This window comes from Acinonyx jubatus, chromosome C1, assembly GCF_027475565.1.
Source record: "Acinonyx jubatus isolate Ajub_Pintada_27869175 chromosome C1, VMU_Ajub_asm_v1.0, whole genome shotgun sequence".
Classification (NCBI taxonomy): Eukaryota; Metazoa; Chordata; class Mammalia; order Carnivora; family Felidae; genus Acinonyx; species Acinonyx jubatus.
This window is the reverse complement of record NC_069381.1, coordinates 164,237,806-164,258,082: the sequence shown is the minus strand read 5'-3', so window position 1 is coordinate 164,258,082 and position 20,277 is coordinate 164,237,806. Positions and strand designations below refer to the sequence as shown.

Genomic DNA, 20,277 nt, shown 5'->3' with positions numbered 1-20,277 from the left:
TGCCTTCAAAAACCAAGTAGACATTAAAACTGTCACCTGTGGCCATCCACTATGATTGAAAACAGCTTTATATATGTGTGCCTTTTTGACAATTGGAAGAGAGATTATCAAAAATTCCTTGGTTAAAGAAGATAAATAACTGATGCCTTTTCCTCTCCTTTATCAGTTTTTGTCTCTAGTAGTAACCAGTTATTTGTCAAGAATTGTTCTCCACATGGAAAAGAAAATGAAAGTAATTTGAAGAGATTTTCATCTTGCCTTAAGCATTTCTATTAAGGTGGTTTGAATTGCTTATTGCTAGCTCGCCTCCTCCAGCATGGTTTTAAACAAAGATCAAAAAATAAGATCTGATCTCGGATTGTAGAACAAATTGCAGAAAAAGAGACTGGTAGTTTTTGGCGGTCTGATGCATTGCTTTGGGCTGCAGCAGCAGTTCACCTTCGTGCCACCTGAGTGTTTTATTCTTGACTGTCAGCATTTTCTATCACTTGTGCTCCCATGTTTTACTCCTGTCTTTGGAATTCTGTTTGCCCTTGCTGTCGCCTCTACTCACAGCTGGCCTCTTCCTCTCAAGCACTGTTCCTGATGGGCCTGACCCACACATCTGTTCTCTCTCATGCAATATTTCCATTGATTCCCCGTGGTGGTATATAGAACCTATTTCCATGTTAGAATTAGATTCTATAACTATGGTGTTGTGTTTTGGTTTTTTATCTTAAGAATGTTCATAAACATAGCCTATAAGAACCATTTCTTTCCTCTGGAATCCTTTGGTTCTGCAGTGAGAAGAAGAACATTAGACAAGAAAGTATGAATTCTGATCATGACATTTCTGCCTCTACCTGTGGAACTTTCCTCTTACTGGTTGTGTGAAGTTGTTTAACCTTGTAACACACCTCCTGGGTGTGTTTCCTCATCTGCTGAAAAGCAAATATCTCCATAGAGGAGGGATGTAAAGATTGGATGAGGTAACTTGTAACCTGGCTAGAGTAGTCCCTGCCCCCTTTCTTCAAAGGTTGGGTTCATATCTTTTACTTTCATTTTCATTCCCAACAGGTTGTTGAGGTGGGGATGGGTTGTCCAACAAGCTAGCCCTTCTTTGCCCAGTTAGTGCTCTCTTCCCGCCTTTCCCCTCAACTCTCCTTCATGCATCTTCAGTTGCTGCGTTTGAGTCTCAAAAAATGCTTGAGTCTCGTCTAATCAAATAAAGAAAAAAAGTGCAGAGAAGCCCCTTTGATTGCCTCTCCTTCCTTAAAGCTGTCATTACATCCCTCCTTTACTGAAGCAATAAGCTTCTTTGGAAGTGTCCTTAACTCTACTTCCTTAGCCTCCACTCAGTGGTCCATAAATGCTTACCAACTGAGATATCATTTCAACATTCTCCTGTCTCTACTCTTTTAAATTGCCTTTAATTAAAACTCAGTCCTGGAGCACTTGGGTGGCTTAGTCAGTTAAGCGTCTGACTTCAGGTTAGGTCATGATCTTACAGTATGTGAGTTTGAGCCCCGTGTCGGGCTCTGTGCTGACAGCTCAGAGCCTGGAGCCTGCTTCCGATTCTGTGTCTCCCTCTCTCTCTTCCCCTCCCCTGCTCGTGCTTTATCTTTCTCTCAAAAATAAATAAACATTAAAAAAACTCAGTCCTTAGATGTACAATTAACCAACATGGATAGTCTGAATATCCTTGAATAGTGGAACCATTCAGTAAAGATACAATTCAAGTCACATATGTGATTTCAGATTTTCTAGTAGCCACATTAAAAACATAAGGAGTCACATAAAAAGTGAAAAGCAATTATACATGTTGTTTAAGCTAACAAATCTAAAGTAGTAATTCAATATTTAACCAATTCTGAACTTCTTAGCAAGGTATTTTTATTATTTTGTATACAAAGTCTATGAAATTTGCTGTATATTTTATACTCAGAGCACATCTCAGTTTGGGCTTGGCACAATCCAAGTACTCAATAGCCATTTGTGGTCAGTGGCTACCATATAGGATGGTGCAGGTCTACATACAGCATTTGAGTGCATTTTCCTGGCACTCATCCCTAACTTCCAAGGCAGCTCTTGGTTCTCATTGAACATCCCTGATCGCTCCTTCTTTGAATCTGCTGACTTCCCTTCTCTATTTCCCTTCACTCCCTGATAGGTGTTCCCCTTCCCTCCCCAAAAAAGATCTCTACTCCTTCTCTATGTTAGTTTTACCTCCACTGGGCACTGAGTACCTAGAATGTCATATAAAACTGGTAGGATGATCATGAACACATTACTGAGATTAAGCTGGAAGGTAGGAACTGAGAAGAGAGAGGAAAAATGTTGCCATTTCTCCCTTAATCCATCACTGCCCAGAACTGATTTCCACTGCATACTCTGAACAGTTTATTTCTTCCTTCCTATCTATATCCCCTGAACTCTTGGCTCATGTTTTCATCCTCTTGCAAGGACCATGTTCTACAGAATGTTCTGATGCATCATTTACTGTACTTCTCACTCAGGCTTTTGGACAGCAGCTGATATAATTTAAACGCTTATAAAAAGTGCTCTTGGAATATCTATGCAGCTGTCTGCACTAGCTACTTGTGAGATGCAATGACTGATTTATTAGGTGGCAGAGTATTATGGTTGACATACTCTCAGTAATTTAGGTGTCCTGGTTTTACATCAGAAGGACTCTGAGAGTCTATTCCGTGTGCATCCCACAGCACCGCACAGTAAATCTGATCTAAGAGGCTGCTCATGTGTGTGATGCCTCATGATGAGATGTAACACCCCTACGATAAACTACTTCTGAGTTTTATACCAACTTGTTTTTATGTTTCTTCCCAGGGTGCATTTGGTAGTAAAAATGTGTAGATCTAGAGAGTCAGCATGCTTTATCAGGAAGGTATGTGATCAGAATGCACAGAATACCAACTTAGATCTTAAACTGCATTCGCCTATAGGGAATAGTATTGCCATACAGGAATAGCCTTTGGGTGTTGAAATAGTATTTGCCAAATCTAGGGGATGAGGTCAGTAGATACCTTTTAAAAATCAAAACAACTCACTCCTTCCTTTCATCACTGATGGCATGTGCTAGATGGCAAGACTTTGACTCACAAAATTGAGTAGGATTATCTGAGAGTTCAGGGTTCTCACCTGTTTTTAGAGATTAGCAAACACCTGTTTGTACCTATTTTTTATTCACTCAGATTCTGTATTAACTTTCCCTATTAGAGCATTCTTGAAATTTCCGAGTTCCTCCCACGTTGGCTAAGAATAAATAAAATTCACTTCCAGTATTTAATAAGATAAATGCTCTCTTTAAGTTAGTTATATTCATGGTCCATTTTTCTTTGATGAAGCCTTTAAATCATTCCTCTAGTTGTGTATTTATATGGGCTTACTGCATCTTTTGTGAGAAATTATTTTAATAAAAATAAATTAATGAATAAATGTTTAAAAATTTGATGTTTATTTATTTTTGAGGGAGAGAGAGAGAGTGAGCGAGCGAGCACGCATGCAAGTAGGGAAGGGGCAGAGAGAGAGAGGGAGACACAGAATGTGAAGCAGGCTCCAGGCTCTGAGCTTTTGGCACTGAGCCCGATGCGGGGCTCAAACTCACGGACCGCGAGATCATGACCTGAGTGGAAGCCAGATGCTCAACTGACTGAGCCACGTAGGTGCCCCATTAATGAATAAATTGTATAGCTCTTGATAAAATACTCTCTGTGGGCTCTGATATGCATACTGTACATACCATCTAGTTCTAATTGGGTGAATAGAAATACAGATTATCTTCAAATAATTGTAAATACACTAATACAATATGTAGATATGGAGGTTATCTAATGTGCACATTATCCACAGCTTACCAAATATTCTGAAAAAAATGAGGTGCACTTCACATGAAAATTGCTGTAGGGTTACTATTACTTTTTAATTTCACGGTTGTTATCTTAAAATGCCAGTTAGCAAAGATTTCCAGTTAGTGGAAAGCTGGAGAAACCCTCTTGCCCCCAGTTGTACTGCTTATTCCATGCTGAAAAATGCTAAGTGTTGGTATAAACCATTTTATCTCATAACCAGCTTTGTGATATCAGCCCTGTATTGATAATGGAATGTTCTATTCTAGGTAACTCCTAACTTGATTTTTGTGTAGTGTGTGTGTGTGTGTGTGTGTGTGTGTGTGTGTGTAGGGGGTACATTTATTATGTGGAGAGCTTCAGGACTAACCTAGCTTTCTCTTTGACCACCTGGTTCATGCATTTCTCCATGTTATAGGAGTTCAGAGAAATCCCGAGGCTGTTGCGGACAAGACATCCTAGTCTGTAAAAAGACATAGTATAATGTTTGAGCACTGCCCACCATTCTGAATGGGGTGCCAGGATTCATTTTTCAGGTTTGAAGTAATTCTCCCTAATGACCAGGGCTGTAAGACTTTAGGTGATCTAAGATGGCAGCAGGGCACAGTGGAAAGAGAATGAACTTTGGATTAATGTAGGTTTGCAGGCAAATCCTGGTTCTGCCTCTTACTGTATGGCCCTGGGTAAGCTGCTTCACCTCTCCTCACCACTACAGTGATGATATCGTACTTGTTAGAGAGTTGTGGAGAGAAATAGAAATGAGGCCCAAAACGCAAGTAGCAAACTGTCTAGCATGTTGTGTGTGGGCTCTTAGGGATCAGTAGCTGTGATGTGATCATGAAGATAATACTGCGTAGGATTTGAGAGTGAAATCCTCTTTGATTTAACTGGAATAAGGAATCTGCATCTAGGGTCTCCATATCAGCAGTCCTATGTCCACTTATGTCACCATTTAAAAATGTGCAGCTTCTTTCAAGTCTTTTGCTATTTGTTGTTTCAACCCTGTGTAAAGCATGTATTATAAATCAAGTCTAAATGAATGTGAGTCATGCCCTTAGCTATTTACTATATCAACAGAATTTTAAAAACTTCTCCATTTTCTGAATACAGATTTTCAGCAATTGCAACAAACTAAGTATTTTTGCATTGTCTTTTTAGAGTGGAAATATAATTCTACATATGCTGTTTAATAGCTTCATGTGAGTTTATGTAATAACTATACTCACATTCATATTCTTATCCAGAAAAGATTTATATCCTAAAAGAATGCATGATTTATAGACTGCAGGAACCTATTTTGTTGTTAGCAGATTTTTGAATTATTTTCTTTATTCCGTGTAATCTACTGAACTGATATATCGTTTTCATGCTTTTCAGGAATTGCCCTATTTTTTTCTCTTATGTAGAGATTGAAATGAAGAAAAAATAAAAGCCCAATCATATGAATTTAACATGTGAAATGAGCTTATGTAAAAAGAGACTGAAATAGCTTAAGTTTTGAAAAATTAAGAAAATACTTCTGAATTTCTACTTGCCTTTTCTAATCACTTGAAATTTGGTTTCTCTTTGTTGCTTCTTACCTAGGTTACTTGTTGGTTTCAGAAAACCATAAAAGATTTGCAGGAACAAAGTCTGGGCTCATCACTTTCAGATAATGAGGAACTAATCTGTAAGCATGAGGAATTGATAATAAAAGCAAAGGTAAGAGACACATTAAAAAATAATTTAAAAATGCATAGACTTCTTTTGAATACACTTCTGTAGGTAATATAGAGAAATACCAAAACTCTCTCTGAGTAATCACTATTTACACAGAAAAGATTCTGATAGCATTAGCTAATACCACTGCCTACTGACTGGGCTTCTAGAATAATAACCAACAAAACAGCCTCTACAACAATAATAACTATCTTCTTTTGAATAGTTAGTATGTATCAGACACTGTATTCAAGAGATGCGTTATATAAATGATCACAAACCCGTAAGGGGTAGGTATTGTTTTAGAGATCAAAACAAACAAAAAACAGAGGCTTGGAGATGCAAAGTAACTTGACCAATGTAATGTATCTTGTCAGTGGCAGAGCTGAAATTTGATTCCAGGTTTTGTCTAGCTCCAAGGACCAAACTCTCAAACTACATTCTTCTAGCTTTCTAAAAAAATCTTTTCCCTACACTGAAATCTCATTATGCTATCACTTTTATGATTTCCGGGTATAGTTTCTTGCTGTTCCCACTTATATTTCCCCATTTCCTTGACTTGTTTCACATTTCTTCTTTTTGTAAAAAAGTAATGGCTACTGGCCAGTCAACCACTTGTAGGTATGTGGAATGTGCAAAATGGAATCATGAGATACTGAAAGCAAGATGAGCAGAGTGGCCGGCTGTGTAGAGGGGCTCCTCTCCCCCTGGCGTCTTGTTATTTGGAAATTGATTCATTTGTATGTGTGGGGTCTATAAATACTTTCCAAAGTTCTTTACACGTGCCCCATTTTAATCTGTAAGGAAACAAAAGTTCATTTGTAGTAGATTGAGTGGGAACAGTGAAAACTTTAATCAGTATCAAGACTTAGAGAACTTTCTATTATTAATATCTTGGGTGGTTGGTAGCTATAGATTACAGCAAGTCTTGAAACTCTGGAAAACAATGGGCGAGCACTACTAGATAAGGGTTGAAACTAAGGAAGACAAACCAAATAAATATTTACATGTTTGGAAGGGTGGGATTGGCAGCAGGCATGGGGAGGGGGGACAGGCAGGGGAAGCAGTAGACTGCATTTATCTGGACTGAAGTCTCAGAGAGATCATGATGCTTTTGTTTGTTTATTTATGGCTTCTCTCTGAACACTGCAGTATACATAGGTATCCCATGTGTTTGGTTTGAATATTTGCCTGATCGATAAAAGATTCAATTACAGAAGACTGTTACGGGGGATGATTTTTTAAAGTTCTTTAAAGTTTTTCCGCAATTGGTTTATCTGTTTAGGAAATTATTATTATTTGTTGTTGTTGTTAAGGCTAAACAGCAGTTTATTCTCTGGGTGTCAAACTCTTAAGTGTTTTTCAGTGAAAATTCTATCAAAATCCCTAAATGCTAAGCCGAAGAGATGACCTGAATTGCACAGAATTGTCGCCTCCTTTAAAACAAACAAAAGTGATTTATTCACAAAATTTAGACATATTTGGAGTTATATTCCCTGTAATACATGGTTCCTCACAGCCCTGAGGAAAATCTCACAGTCTGGAGAAAGTATTTGTTGACCTATAACCTCAGTTCTTACAGGACTTTGACAAGTTCTTTCATATAGATAGTAATGTTCTACTTCTATCTTTCACAACTTTAATTGGCTCCTATTTCTTTATCCCTTCTTAATGCCTGACCTTCTAGCTCATGGGTGCTTTTACTGAACTTCTGTTATTCCGCCCTGTTGCCAAGTTCTTCACTTCAGCGATTCTGTTTTTCATGCCGTTGCCTCACACTGATTCATCTTTGTAATTGTTTTGTCCTGCTTCATTTATCTAATGTTCTTCTTTATATCTTAAGATATACTTTATTCATATATTAAATGTTTGATCTGCCCAGGGCCTTAATTCTACTTCCTCTGATTCAGGTATTTCAGTGTGTTGTGTGTGCTCATCAGATGTTATTTTTCTCTAGTTAATATTCCCTTGGGATATCAGCAATTTTTGACTGGTAAGGCATGGAAGGCTAGTGGTCTAACCTAGTGGTCTAACTGGTAAGGCAGTGAAAGCTAGTGGTCTAACTTGACCCCTTCTAGATGAGTTGGGGTGGGGGGAAGGGGCTGGGTGCCCTTGAGTGCAGAGAGCTTCTGTTGTTTCAATTAGGGTTCAACCATTCCTGGTTTTCCCCTCTACCCCAGACACATACAAAGAAGGGGACCCCTTGAAGGACCTCCCACTGATTGGACTTTCAATCCTGCTTTGTTTCAAGACCCATTTCCCGGGTTAAGTTCTATCCCTTTCACTTAGTGAGAATTAGAGAGGGCTCACTAAGAAACAGATCAGTTTGATTATCTCTCATATAGTAACCATCTACCTGGTCAGATTCCAGTGTCATCTTGATGTTATTTCTTCCCTCTTGTATTGAGGGAACTGGACTGGAGCCACTATTTTCTGTCCCAAAAATGGTACATTGACAAGCACTGACCAAGTAGGTGCAGAAAGAAAGCGTCAAACCCAGAAAGTTGTCCCCTGGCATATCTCCTGCCAGGGTGTCTAACTTTATTCTATTCTAAGACATATGCTCCTGACACTGGGACCCAACCACCTTTTGGTTCCTCATGGAAAGTTCTCATATCTGTAAACTTTCTTCTCACTTTGATGGCCTTTAGAAAAAGGACCAACTACAGAATATGTAGGGCCCATCGTAAAGTGAAAATGTAGAGGCCTTTCTTAATAAATTGCTGAGATTTCAATACAGCAACAGCAGAGCATTAAACCAAGCATGGGGCTCTTCTAAACTCAGGGCCCTGTGTAATTAGTCTTATTTACGGTGTTAAGTGTTCTGCAAGGACCTACCAACATTTGCGGGTTAGATACTTTCCTTAGCTACCTTGGACTGACTGACCCTCTTCCTACCTGGATGAACAAGTTTTCTAAAAAATAGATTATAATGTTATAATGGGTTATGTCCACATTTTAAAAATGGCTCAAATCTCTGCTGTCACTTGCTGTGTAACTTTGGGGGCATTTGATGTCTTTTAGCCTTACCTTCCTCACCTATAATGAGGAGGTGTGAAAACTCAATTAGAAAATATTTGTGGGAAGGGGAAGAAGAAAAAAAAAAGATAAGGAGGGAGCCAAAGCTTAAGAGACTCTTAAAAACTGAGAACAAACTGAGAGTTGATGGGGGATGGGAGGGAGGGAAGGGTGGGTGATGGGTATTGAAGAAGGCACCTGTTGGGATAAGCACTGGGTGTTGTATGGAAACCAATTTGACAATAAATTTCATATTAAAAAAATATTTGTGAAAGCACCCACATTTTAGTAGTGGCTCAAAAATGTTTTTCTTTCCCCATGAATGGTGTAAATGTTCAAATAGTTTTCATGTGTCCTTTTTCAACCATCTCATTCCTTGTTCTTAGGGAAGGATTCCAATTTTATATGACCTTAAGCATGAACCAGCATATTATATTTTGGAGTTTTGTTTGGGTATGGGTATGAGGAAAGGAAGGGGGAATGTTTCTTTCAAAGGAGGTTTAATGTATAAATAAGGCCTCAAGCTGGGGATTTATTAGTGAAACTCATAAATAATCTGGTAACACAGGGAAAGTAGGTGTTTCTGCTCCCCACAGCTAAATTGAACAGCAGGAAGCTGTTCTGTATTGCTTGTTAGTCTACACAGTAAGTTCTTTCTAAATAAATTTTGAAAATGCCTCTATCATTTCTCACTGGAATATATTCAAATAGGAATTTGGAAAACTTCCTATCTCTTAATAAATATGATACCTTATTCAGAATGTGTTGAAATAATTGAACAAAAGGAATTTTTATTATAATCTTTGACTATGAGTAAATTGTATTAAATCATTATACTTTGTTTACCAAATAAGAAAGATATTTTCCTTTTACATATGTCGCAGATAAAGAAATAGCAGACATTGATGATTATAAACCACCTTTTGGTTAAGAGCCTTACATACTCCTAGATTTTCTCATATATGAATTTGATTCCCCAAGGCTTGAATTCAAACTTTGGAGCTCACAGTTGTTTTTAGGATGTGTTAACATAGTATATAAATAAATACTTCCTTATTATCTCTTTTGAGGAGGTATAATCATTCCTTCTCCTATACATCAGAAATAATGTTCATATAAGAACTGCCTTCAGGAATGAACTTGAACTTCTATTGGGAGGAAAACTTTTCCAATTTGTGTGCAGTGATTGGTGCCTACAAATTAATTGACAATAGATTAACAGGAGTAAAGACAAGGTTTATTTTCATATATGCATGGGAGATCACAGTAATGGAAAATTTGTGGAATAGCCAGAAGTTCAGGTTTATGTATATCAATTTAACAAAAAGGGGGTGGGGGCTGAGGGCCCCAGTGGAAGGGTATGGAAGGTTCTGTTGGGCTTTTTGATGTAAATGAATGGGCAGTTTGTATTCTTCCTGGCTGGAAGTTTCCCAGTGGGAGAGTTTATGGCAGCTGAATTTATACTTCCTGGTACTAAGAGTCAGTCTTCTTTCAATTAGGAAATTCTCTGGGAAGAGAGTCAATGGTAGTGATATTTTCAGGAGACTTTGCTTAAGTTTAGGTAATATTTCTTTCTGTGACTGCAGATTGTTTAGATGTTTTCAGTTTAAAGTAATTCTCATACCACTGTGGTAGGCTATTAATCCTCTTCTGTTTCTTCAAAGCTTGGTTTAGTTCAGACCCTTTGTAGTTCATGCATACTAGAAACACCTGGGCTTTGAAAAACTACTGAGATCTGAACCTCGTGCTCAGAGATTCTAGGTAGTTTGGGTCATCAAATTAATTAATTTTGTCAATCTTAAAATGGTTATGTTTTTATGAAAAAAGCAATCCAGATTTCTCCTTCTAAAAAAACTGGGAGATATGGTAATATCAGGCTCACCTTTTCATATAGACATAACAACACTTGGCTGGAGCCCTGTAATAGCTATTTCCTTTAGAGAAGGCATATGCACTCCAGTTTGCCACAGTCCCTACCGTTCCTCATTACTACCTCCCCTCCCACCTTTGTTTTACCTCATTCACATTATGTGCCCAGCCCCTGTAAGCATTTGGGTTAGAGACATGATGGGCAATGAGGTACCATGCAAGTATAGTAGTGGTGAAACTGATTTGCATTATTGAAGATTACCTTGGAAACTGTGAATAATCAGAATGAGAGGGAGTGATACTGAAGACAGGAAAGTCACTTACAAAGTGTTTCAATTTTGATGAGAACAACTTTAGGTGGAGTGTAATGTCTTTTGAGATTGAGGATATCATGCCTTGTTTTTTTTTTTTAATATATTTATTTATTTTGAGAGAGAGAGAGAGAAAGACAATCCCCAACAGGCTCCATGCTGTAAATGCAGAGCCTGATGTGGGCCTTAATCCCACAAACTGTGAGATCATGACCTGAGCTGAAACCCAGAGTCTGATGCTTAACTGACTGAGCCATTCAGGCACTCCAATCCCCATCTTGAAGGCTTAAAAGAGGCTTATAGCCTTGTTGTTCAACATGTGGCCCACAGACAGCAGCAGCATCTGAAAGTCTTAGAAATACAGAATCTCAGACTCTAACCACTAAACCTTCTGGGTCAGAATCTGCATTTTAACAAATTTCCCCAGAGGATTTGAATTGACACTAAAGTTTAAGAGGCACTGACTTAGAGGTTTTCCCATTTATTTCCTGTATGTCCATATTCTCCTTAATTTTCCAGATGACTATATGTTGTTTATGAAGTCCTTGGCTAACAATGATCTTTGGTATTCTGACATGTATAGAAATATCATCTTCAATGTTTTCATATAGTAGAATTCACATTCCTCAGTTCAAGATTAAAACCATCTTCCATGATTCATCATCTAATCCGATTTTCCAAGTCATTGAAAATATTTTCCAGTTGTTGCTGAGTGATTTCATAAATTGGATTTGTGATCTTAGCCTCAAGTTCCTTCAAAAAGTATTATTTGGAGATCTTAAAAAATACCAGTCCTTAAGTCCCACATAAACTGTATTTAGAGGAAAAAGCCAAGTTTAAAGTTACAAAATATTTATAACTATAAGACAAGAAAGTAAAGCAGAATCTCTTGCAAGCTTATTTGAATAATTTAAATGCATAATTATCATCAGTAGAGCCACTACAAGGAAGCGGCTCTTTAAAAATATTATGTTTATTGTTTTATTTTTCTGATTACATAATACATTTTCATTTTAGAAAAATTAGAATATACATAAAACTAAAGAAATGTGAAACCACACTATGTGGATGGGAATGGGAAGGAAATAGAAAATATACATAAAATTGAATATCCCCAAACTGGGTATGTGAGTATAATATACTATATGTTTTTATATACAAAATTGTGTATGTATTGTTTTTATATACAAAATTGTGTATGTATGCACTGTGAGTTTTCCAATTAGCATTATAATCATAAGCATTTCTCCATTGAAATGCATATTTTAAATATTTTAATGATTACATGTTATTAAACCATATACCTATATCATACATCATTTTCTTCTCATTGTGGCACGTATTAACCTGTATAAAGAAGCTGACTATTCTATTTAAACTTTCATTACATCCCCAAATTCTTTCACGAAGGTCTGTGAGAAAATGGTAAAACCACTATAAAACATACTGCTGCAGTGAGTCAGCTTACATCATCTCTGGTGATTATAAGGAAAATGTATAAAATGAAGCAGAGTTTGTTTCTTTTATAATGTTTTATGTAATGGAAAAAATAAAGTGGGGTCTGGGTCTGAAATGTCTCAAGGCAGAAATTAAGTGAGTCCCCAAACAGTAAAGGCACCTGCATTAGTGCATTTCAATTCCTCTGTCTTCATTTTAGTGAATAATTTGTTTTACTTGTCTGATTTTTTAATGAACTTCCCAATTAAAAGCAGATGTCACTTTTTACAGAACATAAATTAGAAACAATTTCATTACTAACAGGCAAAATAAGTATAAATAGTACTGCATTTGCCTGTAAGCATTGGGAAAATCTATAATATGATGGGCTTTTTCACATTGGTAAACTTACTGGAGCCTTAACTTGTGGGTTAATTTAAAACTTAGTGAACCATATGCTTTCATTTCTAGGGGAAATTTGATTTCGAAAGTCCCTCAGAAATGTTTATGCCCATCTAAGAAAGAGGTGAGTTAAGGAAGGAAATAAAGAACATTGTATTCCATGATCACCAGGTTTAAAACTACCTGCTGTCATTTTGTTTACAGAATCTTCACCAGCTCGTTAAGTTTAAAGGCTTAGAAAAAGTTTCCTCTCCCTCTTTTTTTACTTATGACTTTTACAATAATTCTTTATACGTTTTCTTCCAACCCCTCCCTTCCCCCTCCTCCTTTCCCTCCTTCTTCTCCTTCTCTTCCTTTCCTCCTCCACCTTCTTCCTCATTTAGCCCTTAAATAAAATTTCCACAAAACATGGATTTGTATAGTTAAACTATTATTACAACTCAAGGTAATACTGCTATCATAATCATAATAGCGAAAATGAGTCGATTTAAAGCAGACACCAGAGAAGCATTTTCTTATGGCTTAACACACTCACCCCTTAAATCCCTACAACCTTTCTATTCCACTTCAGCATCCACTTGGAGACTTTCAATACTGAAGCCTTAGATCTCTGTGATGTTCATCATTCCAAAGGCCTTCACCTCAGCTTCCCAGTCCTGTGGCCGCACTTGGTTCCAGAGCATCATCTGACCCTGCTCTCCCCACACTCCCTTTCCTTTTGCCCTTTCCTGGCTTCCCTCCTCATAGTCTTCAGCCTGGGCCACCAGCGCTACTTGTGAGTAAACTCAGTCACTCATTTTCTCTGTTTCTACTTCTGAAAGAAGATGAAACATTTGCAGAATTTTCTGATTAGATCTATTTAAAAGGAAATGGCCTATTATCAGTTAGCCTCATGAATCCCTTTATTTATTTATTTATTTATTTATTTATTTATTTATTTATTTATTTATTTTTAAATGTTTTTTTTTTTTTTGAGAGAGAGAGACAGAGAGAGTGCGTGCACACAAGTGGGAAAGGGCAGAGAGAGAGAGAGAGGGAGACACAGAATCCGAAGCAGGCTCCAGGCTCTGAGCTGAGCTGAAGTCAGACACTTAACTGACTGAGCCACCCAGGCGCCCCATGAATTCCTTTATTTATCATCTGTTAACTCCCTGCTCTGTTCTCCATAATAACTAGTACAAACTTTTATCCTCTTTTAAAGCTCCTGGACAGGCTTTGCTTAACCTCAGAGTCACTCAGCCACAAAAGGTAAAATTGCTTGACTCTTTTCTTCTCTGCCCTTGTTGTCTGAAATTTCCACCTCTTTTCCAAATCCCCTCGTTTCCAAATCTAAGCCTCTGTCCACTGTTCTAGGTCCCACCTTTTCCATCTTTTCAGTTTGAGTCTCTCTTCTTAATACCTCATTTTTCAGTCACCCATTCCCATCTTCTCTCAATTACATTTTAGTGTCACAAAATTAAAAACAAAACACTGCTGCTCAACCCTTAAGGTACTATTCCACTTTTTCCTTGGCTACTGTTATGGCTTGAATTGTCTTTCCCAACATTCCTATGTTGAAGTCATAACACCCAGCATGTCAGAATACGATCTCTTTTGGAAACAGGGTGATGGCGGAAGCAATTAGTGAAGATGAGGTCATTAGGGTGGATCCTAGATCTATATAGCTTTTTAAAAGGGGACATTTGAACCCAGAGGCAGACATGCACAGAGGAAAGATGATGTTAAGAGACACAGGGAGAAGATGGCCCTTGACAAATCCAGGAGAGAGGCTGGGAACAGGTGCTTCCCTCACTGTTCTCAGGAGGAACCGACCCTTCTTTTTTTTTTAATTTTTTAAAACTGTTTGTTTATTTTTGAGAGAGAGAGACAGAGCTTGAGCGGGGGTGGGGCAGAGAGGAAGGGAGACACAGAATCTGAAGCAGGCTCAAGGCTCTGAGCCATCAGCACAGAGCCCGACAAGGGGCTCGAACTCATAACTGCGAGATCATGACCTGAGCCGAAGTCAGACACTTAACCGACTGAACCACCCAGATACCCCAGGAAACGACCCTTCTTATCATTTCCATGCCTTCCACATTTGTTCTCACCTTTAGTCTTGATTTAGTCTGTGCTCTCAGCATTCAAGTTTTTCCCCTCATTTTCTTCTTCTTTTTCAAAGTTAATTGCAAGTGATAGTGTTGGAGTTGACATGGGAAGAGTGAAGGTAAAAAAAAATAGGCATAGCCTGAGGTCAGCTTGGTTACCAAAGAGGAAGAGGAGGAGAATGAACACAGAGTGTGCTTCAAAAATGAAACCAGGGGCAAGTGTTAAACGCCTTAGTCAGAAAAGCTAAGCGGAGACAGAAGCTGTAAACAGACTTTGGTATGTAATTCAAGATTGGGCCCCACAGAAGTTAGCCCAGAAGCAAAACAAAGAGAGTAGCATTCACATTTAGGGTGTCTAGACAATATTTTGAGGTCAGCACATGGGGCAGAGAGGGTCTATCTAAAGCTCTGTCTCCATTCCAGCCTAGACAGTGAGCCCTATGCAAATCTTAGCCCGATGACCTTGGGACACAGTGTCAATCCAGACTCCTTCTCTGGGAAGCTCTTGGATCTCCCAGCACTTGCCTTTCCCTTCTATTATTTTTTTAAGTTTACTTTTATTTATTGTGAGAGAGAGCAAGTGGGGGAGGGGCAGAGAGAGAGGGAGAAAGACAATCCCAAGCAGGCTCATTGCTCTCAGCTCAGAGCCAGATGTGGGGCTTGAACCCACGAACTGTGAGATCATGACCTGAGCCGAAGTCAGACATTTAACCACCTGAGCCACCCAGACACCCCTCCCTTCTTTTTCTCACAGAGCATTGCTTATTGTTTAATTAAAGCAACTTTTCCATCCTTGCTGGCATTTCAGTTGTTCACATGTCTGCTATCTCCACATGTTTAATTTCTCCACGGCTATGAATTTCTCTAAAACAAGGCCATGACATATTCATTTATGGATTTCCTGAAGCATCCAGTAGAGGAGTCTGGGACACCTAGCATTTGTTGGGTCAGTAGATGACTCTATTAGAAACAAAGCTGGCAGCAACATGTTACCCCATGTTGGCCCTTGCCAGACTTCTAAATTGCTGTGGTTTGTAAGTGACTTTCAGTTTGGCTGGGAGGTCATGAGTCATTCTCTCTACTACATAATTATGGATTAAACATAATTTGATAGGAAGACTTGATTCTAAAGCAACAGAGAAATAATGGTCAAAACTTTGTGAAAGATGGATGCAGTGTTAGAAGGAAAGAAATCTGATCTACACTAATGTGTGAATGTCTGCCACCTTCTTAACAATCCATGACTTTTGTTTTTCTTCTTCTTAAAATTTTCCACCACCCCATCCCATCTCTAATTTTTTAAAGTAAATGTTTATTAATCTAAACACAAGAGTGGAATTTCAGGAAATGTTGAAAAGTGAGGTGATTTGCAGAATGGCCAAACCCAACGCTGCCTCTAACTTCTACTTGCTATTTTAAAAAAAATTTTTAAAACATTTATTCATTTTTGAGAGACAGAGTGCTAGTTGAGGAGGGCAGAGAGAGAGGGAGACACAGAACCCAAAGCAGGCTCCAGACCCTGAGCTGTTAGCACAGAGCCTGACAAGGGGCTCAAACTCACAAACCATGAGACTGTGACCTGAGCCAAATTCAGAGGCTTAACCGACTGAGCCACCCAGGCACCCCTAAGTTCTTACCTACTCTTAAAAGTAAAGTGTTTCTTTGTCATCTTTTTTCCCCTTTCTTTTCTTGGAAGTTTGTCCCTCTTATTCCCTTGACTTATTTTGCTCATCCCCCACCCTTGTCTCTTCTGGCAACCACCAGTTTGTTTTCTATATTTCCTGAGTTTGTTTCTGTGTTCTGTTCTTGTTTATTCATTTAATCATTTGTTTTGTTTTTGAGATGCCACATGTAAGTGAAATCATGTGGCATTTGTCTTTCTTTGCCTGACTTATTTCACTTAGCATGACACCCTTTGGTCCCAAATGCCACGTTATCTTCTGAAGCTGAAAAATAGCACGTCCTATGATGGTAATAGGGCATTACAGGCACAGAAAGGGTGTGCAGGGTGAATTCTTTGTAAACCTGGTGTTTGTAATACAGAGATCCCCTGCATTGTGAATCTGGAGATTTGAATCATTTTTTCCTTTTTCAGCTTGTTGAGATATAATTGACACATATAATTGTAAGATATTTAAAGTGTACATCTTGATGATTTGATATATGTATACACTGTGAAAAGATTGCTCCCATGACAATTGACACATCCATCACCTCACATATTTATCTTTTCATGTGTATGAAAACAGTTAAGTTCCACCCTCTTAGGGAATTGCAATTATACAACAGTGTTATCCACTATAATCACCCTGTTATACATTAGATCTTCAGACCTTACTCATCTTATAACTGAAAGTTTGCCACCTCTTTTACCAACCTTTCCCTATTTTCCCAGCCCCCAGCCCCTGGCATCCACTTTTCTACTCTTTTTCTGAATTTGACTTTCTTTCTTTCTTTTTTTTAAGATTATATATGTAAGTGATAAAGATACTTAAAGATTCTCATTCATGTGTACAGTAAGTCCCTGAGAAAGATTTAAAGAAACTACTCACAAGAGGGCTCATAGGGAGTATTCAGATAGGGTTAGGCACCTCTCCTTTTGTATGAACTGTCATGCTAACATGATCACAGTATCTGATGTCACTGTATGTATAGTACAGATGTTCTACCCAGACACTCACATCTTGAAAAATACTGTCACTTCTTGCCTATCAGTAACCAGCACTTTCAAACACTGAATGTTCAAGGACACATGTTACGGGCTTCAAACCATTTCTGTAAGATGTTCCTGCAATCTGGGATTGCTGTGCAGCATTACCTTACACAGCAGTTGGCTTGTGCAGTCATTTTGCTTCTCTGCATTCCAGGAACAAGAAGAACCACTGGCTGTATATATTACACACATGTCTGCACATTTGTAAATATATCTGGAAAATACTGGGTATTTGGTTTCTTCTTGCTACTTTAGATTTGTGATCTTATTTTTCTTATAGGCAACTTTAAGCCTCTTTTCTTCATAGCCCTTTTGAATAGGCTGTTCTCACTGAAGAGGCTTGGAGCTTATTTGGGAAGAATCCATGAGAGCATTTGCTAATGGGATAGGAGTGTGTGAGTGTATGTGTGTGTATGTAAGAGTGCATGAGTGTGTATGTGAATGTGTGGGTGAGAGTGTGTGAGTGTGCATATATGAGTGTGTGTGTGTGTGTGTGTGTGTGTGTGTGTGTGCGCCTGTGCAGGCAAAGGTCGGTGGTGAGTACTGAGGAGCCTAAGCACAGCCTTTCCAGAGAGACAGGGTCAACAGGGTCTCATGAACAGAATTCCCACTCAAATCTCTTCCACCTGGTTCCCTCACCTTAAAGGCAACTCAATCCTTGCAGCTACTTAGATCAAAAGAGTCTTCACTTCCTAGAGGAAATCACCTGGGCTGTATCTTCTAAATAGATCCAGAATCCTATCATTTCTTACCATCTCCACCACTGTCCTGGGGACTGAGCCACTTGCATGTTTGCCAAGCTCATTGCAGTAACCTCCTCACGAATCGCTGTGCTTGCATCTGCACCCGTGTCTCTGTACCCCTCCCCCTCCATGTATTCTTAATGATAGCCCTGTGGTTTTATTTATTTTTTAATTTAATTTAATTTTTCTTTTAGCTTTTCATGACTACTTGTTATTTACCATCAATTTTAAATGCATTTTTTATTATTTTATTTTTTTCAACATGATAAATGTACTTTTTAATCCTCACCCCCTATTTCCCCTATCCCCCTCCCCACCTTCCTTCTGGTAACCATCGGTTTGTTCTCTGTAGTTAGAAGTCTGTTTCTTGACCTTCCTCTCTCTCCCTTTTTTCCTTTGCTCATTTGCTTCCTAAATTTCACATACGAGTGAGACCATATGGTATTTGTCTTTTTCTGACTTATTTCACTTAGCATTATGTTATCTAGTTCAATCTATATTGTTGCAAATGGCAAGACATCATTATATTTGATGAATAATATTCCATTGTGTATATGTACTGCATCTTCTTTATCCATTAATCTATCGATGGATACTTGCACTGCTTCCCTAGTTTGACTATTGTAAATAATGCTGCAATAAACATAGGGGTGCATATACCCCTTTGAATTAGTGTTTTTGTATTTTTTGGGTGGTGAGATTCCTGGATTGTAAGGTAGTTATATTTTTAATTTTTTGAGGAACTTGTATACTGTTTTCCACAATGGCTGTACTAATTTGCATTCCCACGAACAATGTGAGAGGATTCCTTTTCTCCACATCCTTGCCAAAATTTTTTGCTTCTTGTGGTTTTGATTTTAGCCATTCTGACAAGTGTGAGGTGATATTTTATTGTAGTTTTGATTTGCATTTCCATGATGATGAATGACATTGAGTATCTTTTCATGTGTCTGTTGGCTCTCTGTATGTCTTCTTTGGAGAAATGTCTGTTCAGGTCTTCTGCACATATTTAAACTGGGTTGTTGTTTTTGGGTTTTGAGTTATATCAGTTCTTTATATACTTTGAATACTAACTCTTTATTGGATATGTCATTTGCAAATATCTTTTCCCATTCTGTACGTTGCCTTTTTAGTTTCATTAATTGTTTCCTTTGCTGAGCAAAAGCTTTTTATTTTGATATAGTCTCAATAGTTTGTTTTTGCTTATATTTCCCTTGCCACAGGAGACATATCTAGAGAAATGTTGCTGTAGCTAATGTCAGAGAGATTACTTTCTGTGCTTTCTTCAAGGATTTTTATGGTTTCCAGTCTCATATTTAGGTCTTTAATCCATTTTGTGTTTATTTTTGTGTACAGTGAAAGAAAGTGGTCCAATTTCATTCTTTTACATGTGGCTGTCCAGTTTTCCCAGCACCATTTGTTGAAGAGATTGTCTTGTTCCCATTGTATATTCATTCTTCCTTTGTCAAAGATTAGTTGACCATATAACTGTGGGTTTACTTCTGGGTTTTCTGTCCTATTCTATTGACCTATGTGTCTATTTATGAGCCAGTACCATACAGTTTTAATTACTATAGCTTTGTAATATAACTTGAAGTCTGGAATTGTGTTTTATTTCTTTTTGTTTTGTTTTTCTTTCTTAAGATTGTTTTGGCTATTTGAAATCTTTTGTGGTTTCAGACAAATTTTATGATAGTTTGTTCTAGTTCTGTGAAAAATGCTGGTGGTATTTTGATAGGGATTGCATTAAACATGTAGATTACTTTGGGTAGTATAGACATTTTAACAGTATTTGTTCTTCCAATCCATGAGCATGAAATGTCTTTCCATTTCTTTGTGTCATCTTGAATTTCTTACATCAGTGTTTTATAGTTTTCAGAGTAGAAGTCTTTTACCTCTCTGGGTAAGTTTATTCCTAGATATTTTATTATTTTTGGTGCAACTGTAAATGGGATTGTTTTCTTAATTGCACTTTCTGCTGCTTCATTATTAGTGTACAGGAATTCAATGGATTTCTGTACATTAATTTTGTATCCTGTGACTTTACTGAATTCTTTTATCAGTTCTAGTAGTTTTCTGATGGAGTCTCTAGGGTTTTCTATATAAATTATCATGTCATTTGCAAATCATAAGAGTTTTATTTCTTCCTTACCTATT

At 37.9% G+C, this 20,277-nt stretch overlaps 1 protein-coding gene across 10 annotated transcripts in view; it reads left to right on the top strand.

The window, feature by feature from the left end:
* Nucleotides 1-20,277, top strand: part of CCDC141 (coiled-coil domain containing 141) — a 232,049-nt gene that overhangs the window by 100,746 nt on the left and 111,026 nt on the right. For all 10 annotated transcript variants that reach the window (XM_027055390.2, XM_027055389.2, XM_027055388.2 and 7 more), the window contains one exon: nt 5,430-5,546. In XM_027055390.2, the coding sequence (XP_026911191.1) occupies nt 5,430-5,546 (117 nt within the window). The remainder of the gene's footprint in view (nt 1-5,429; nt 5,547-20,277) is intronic.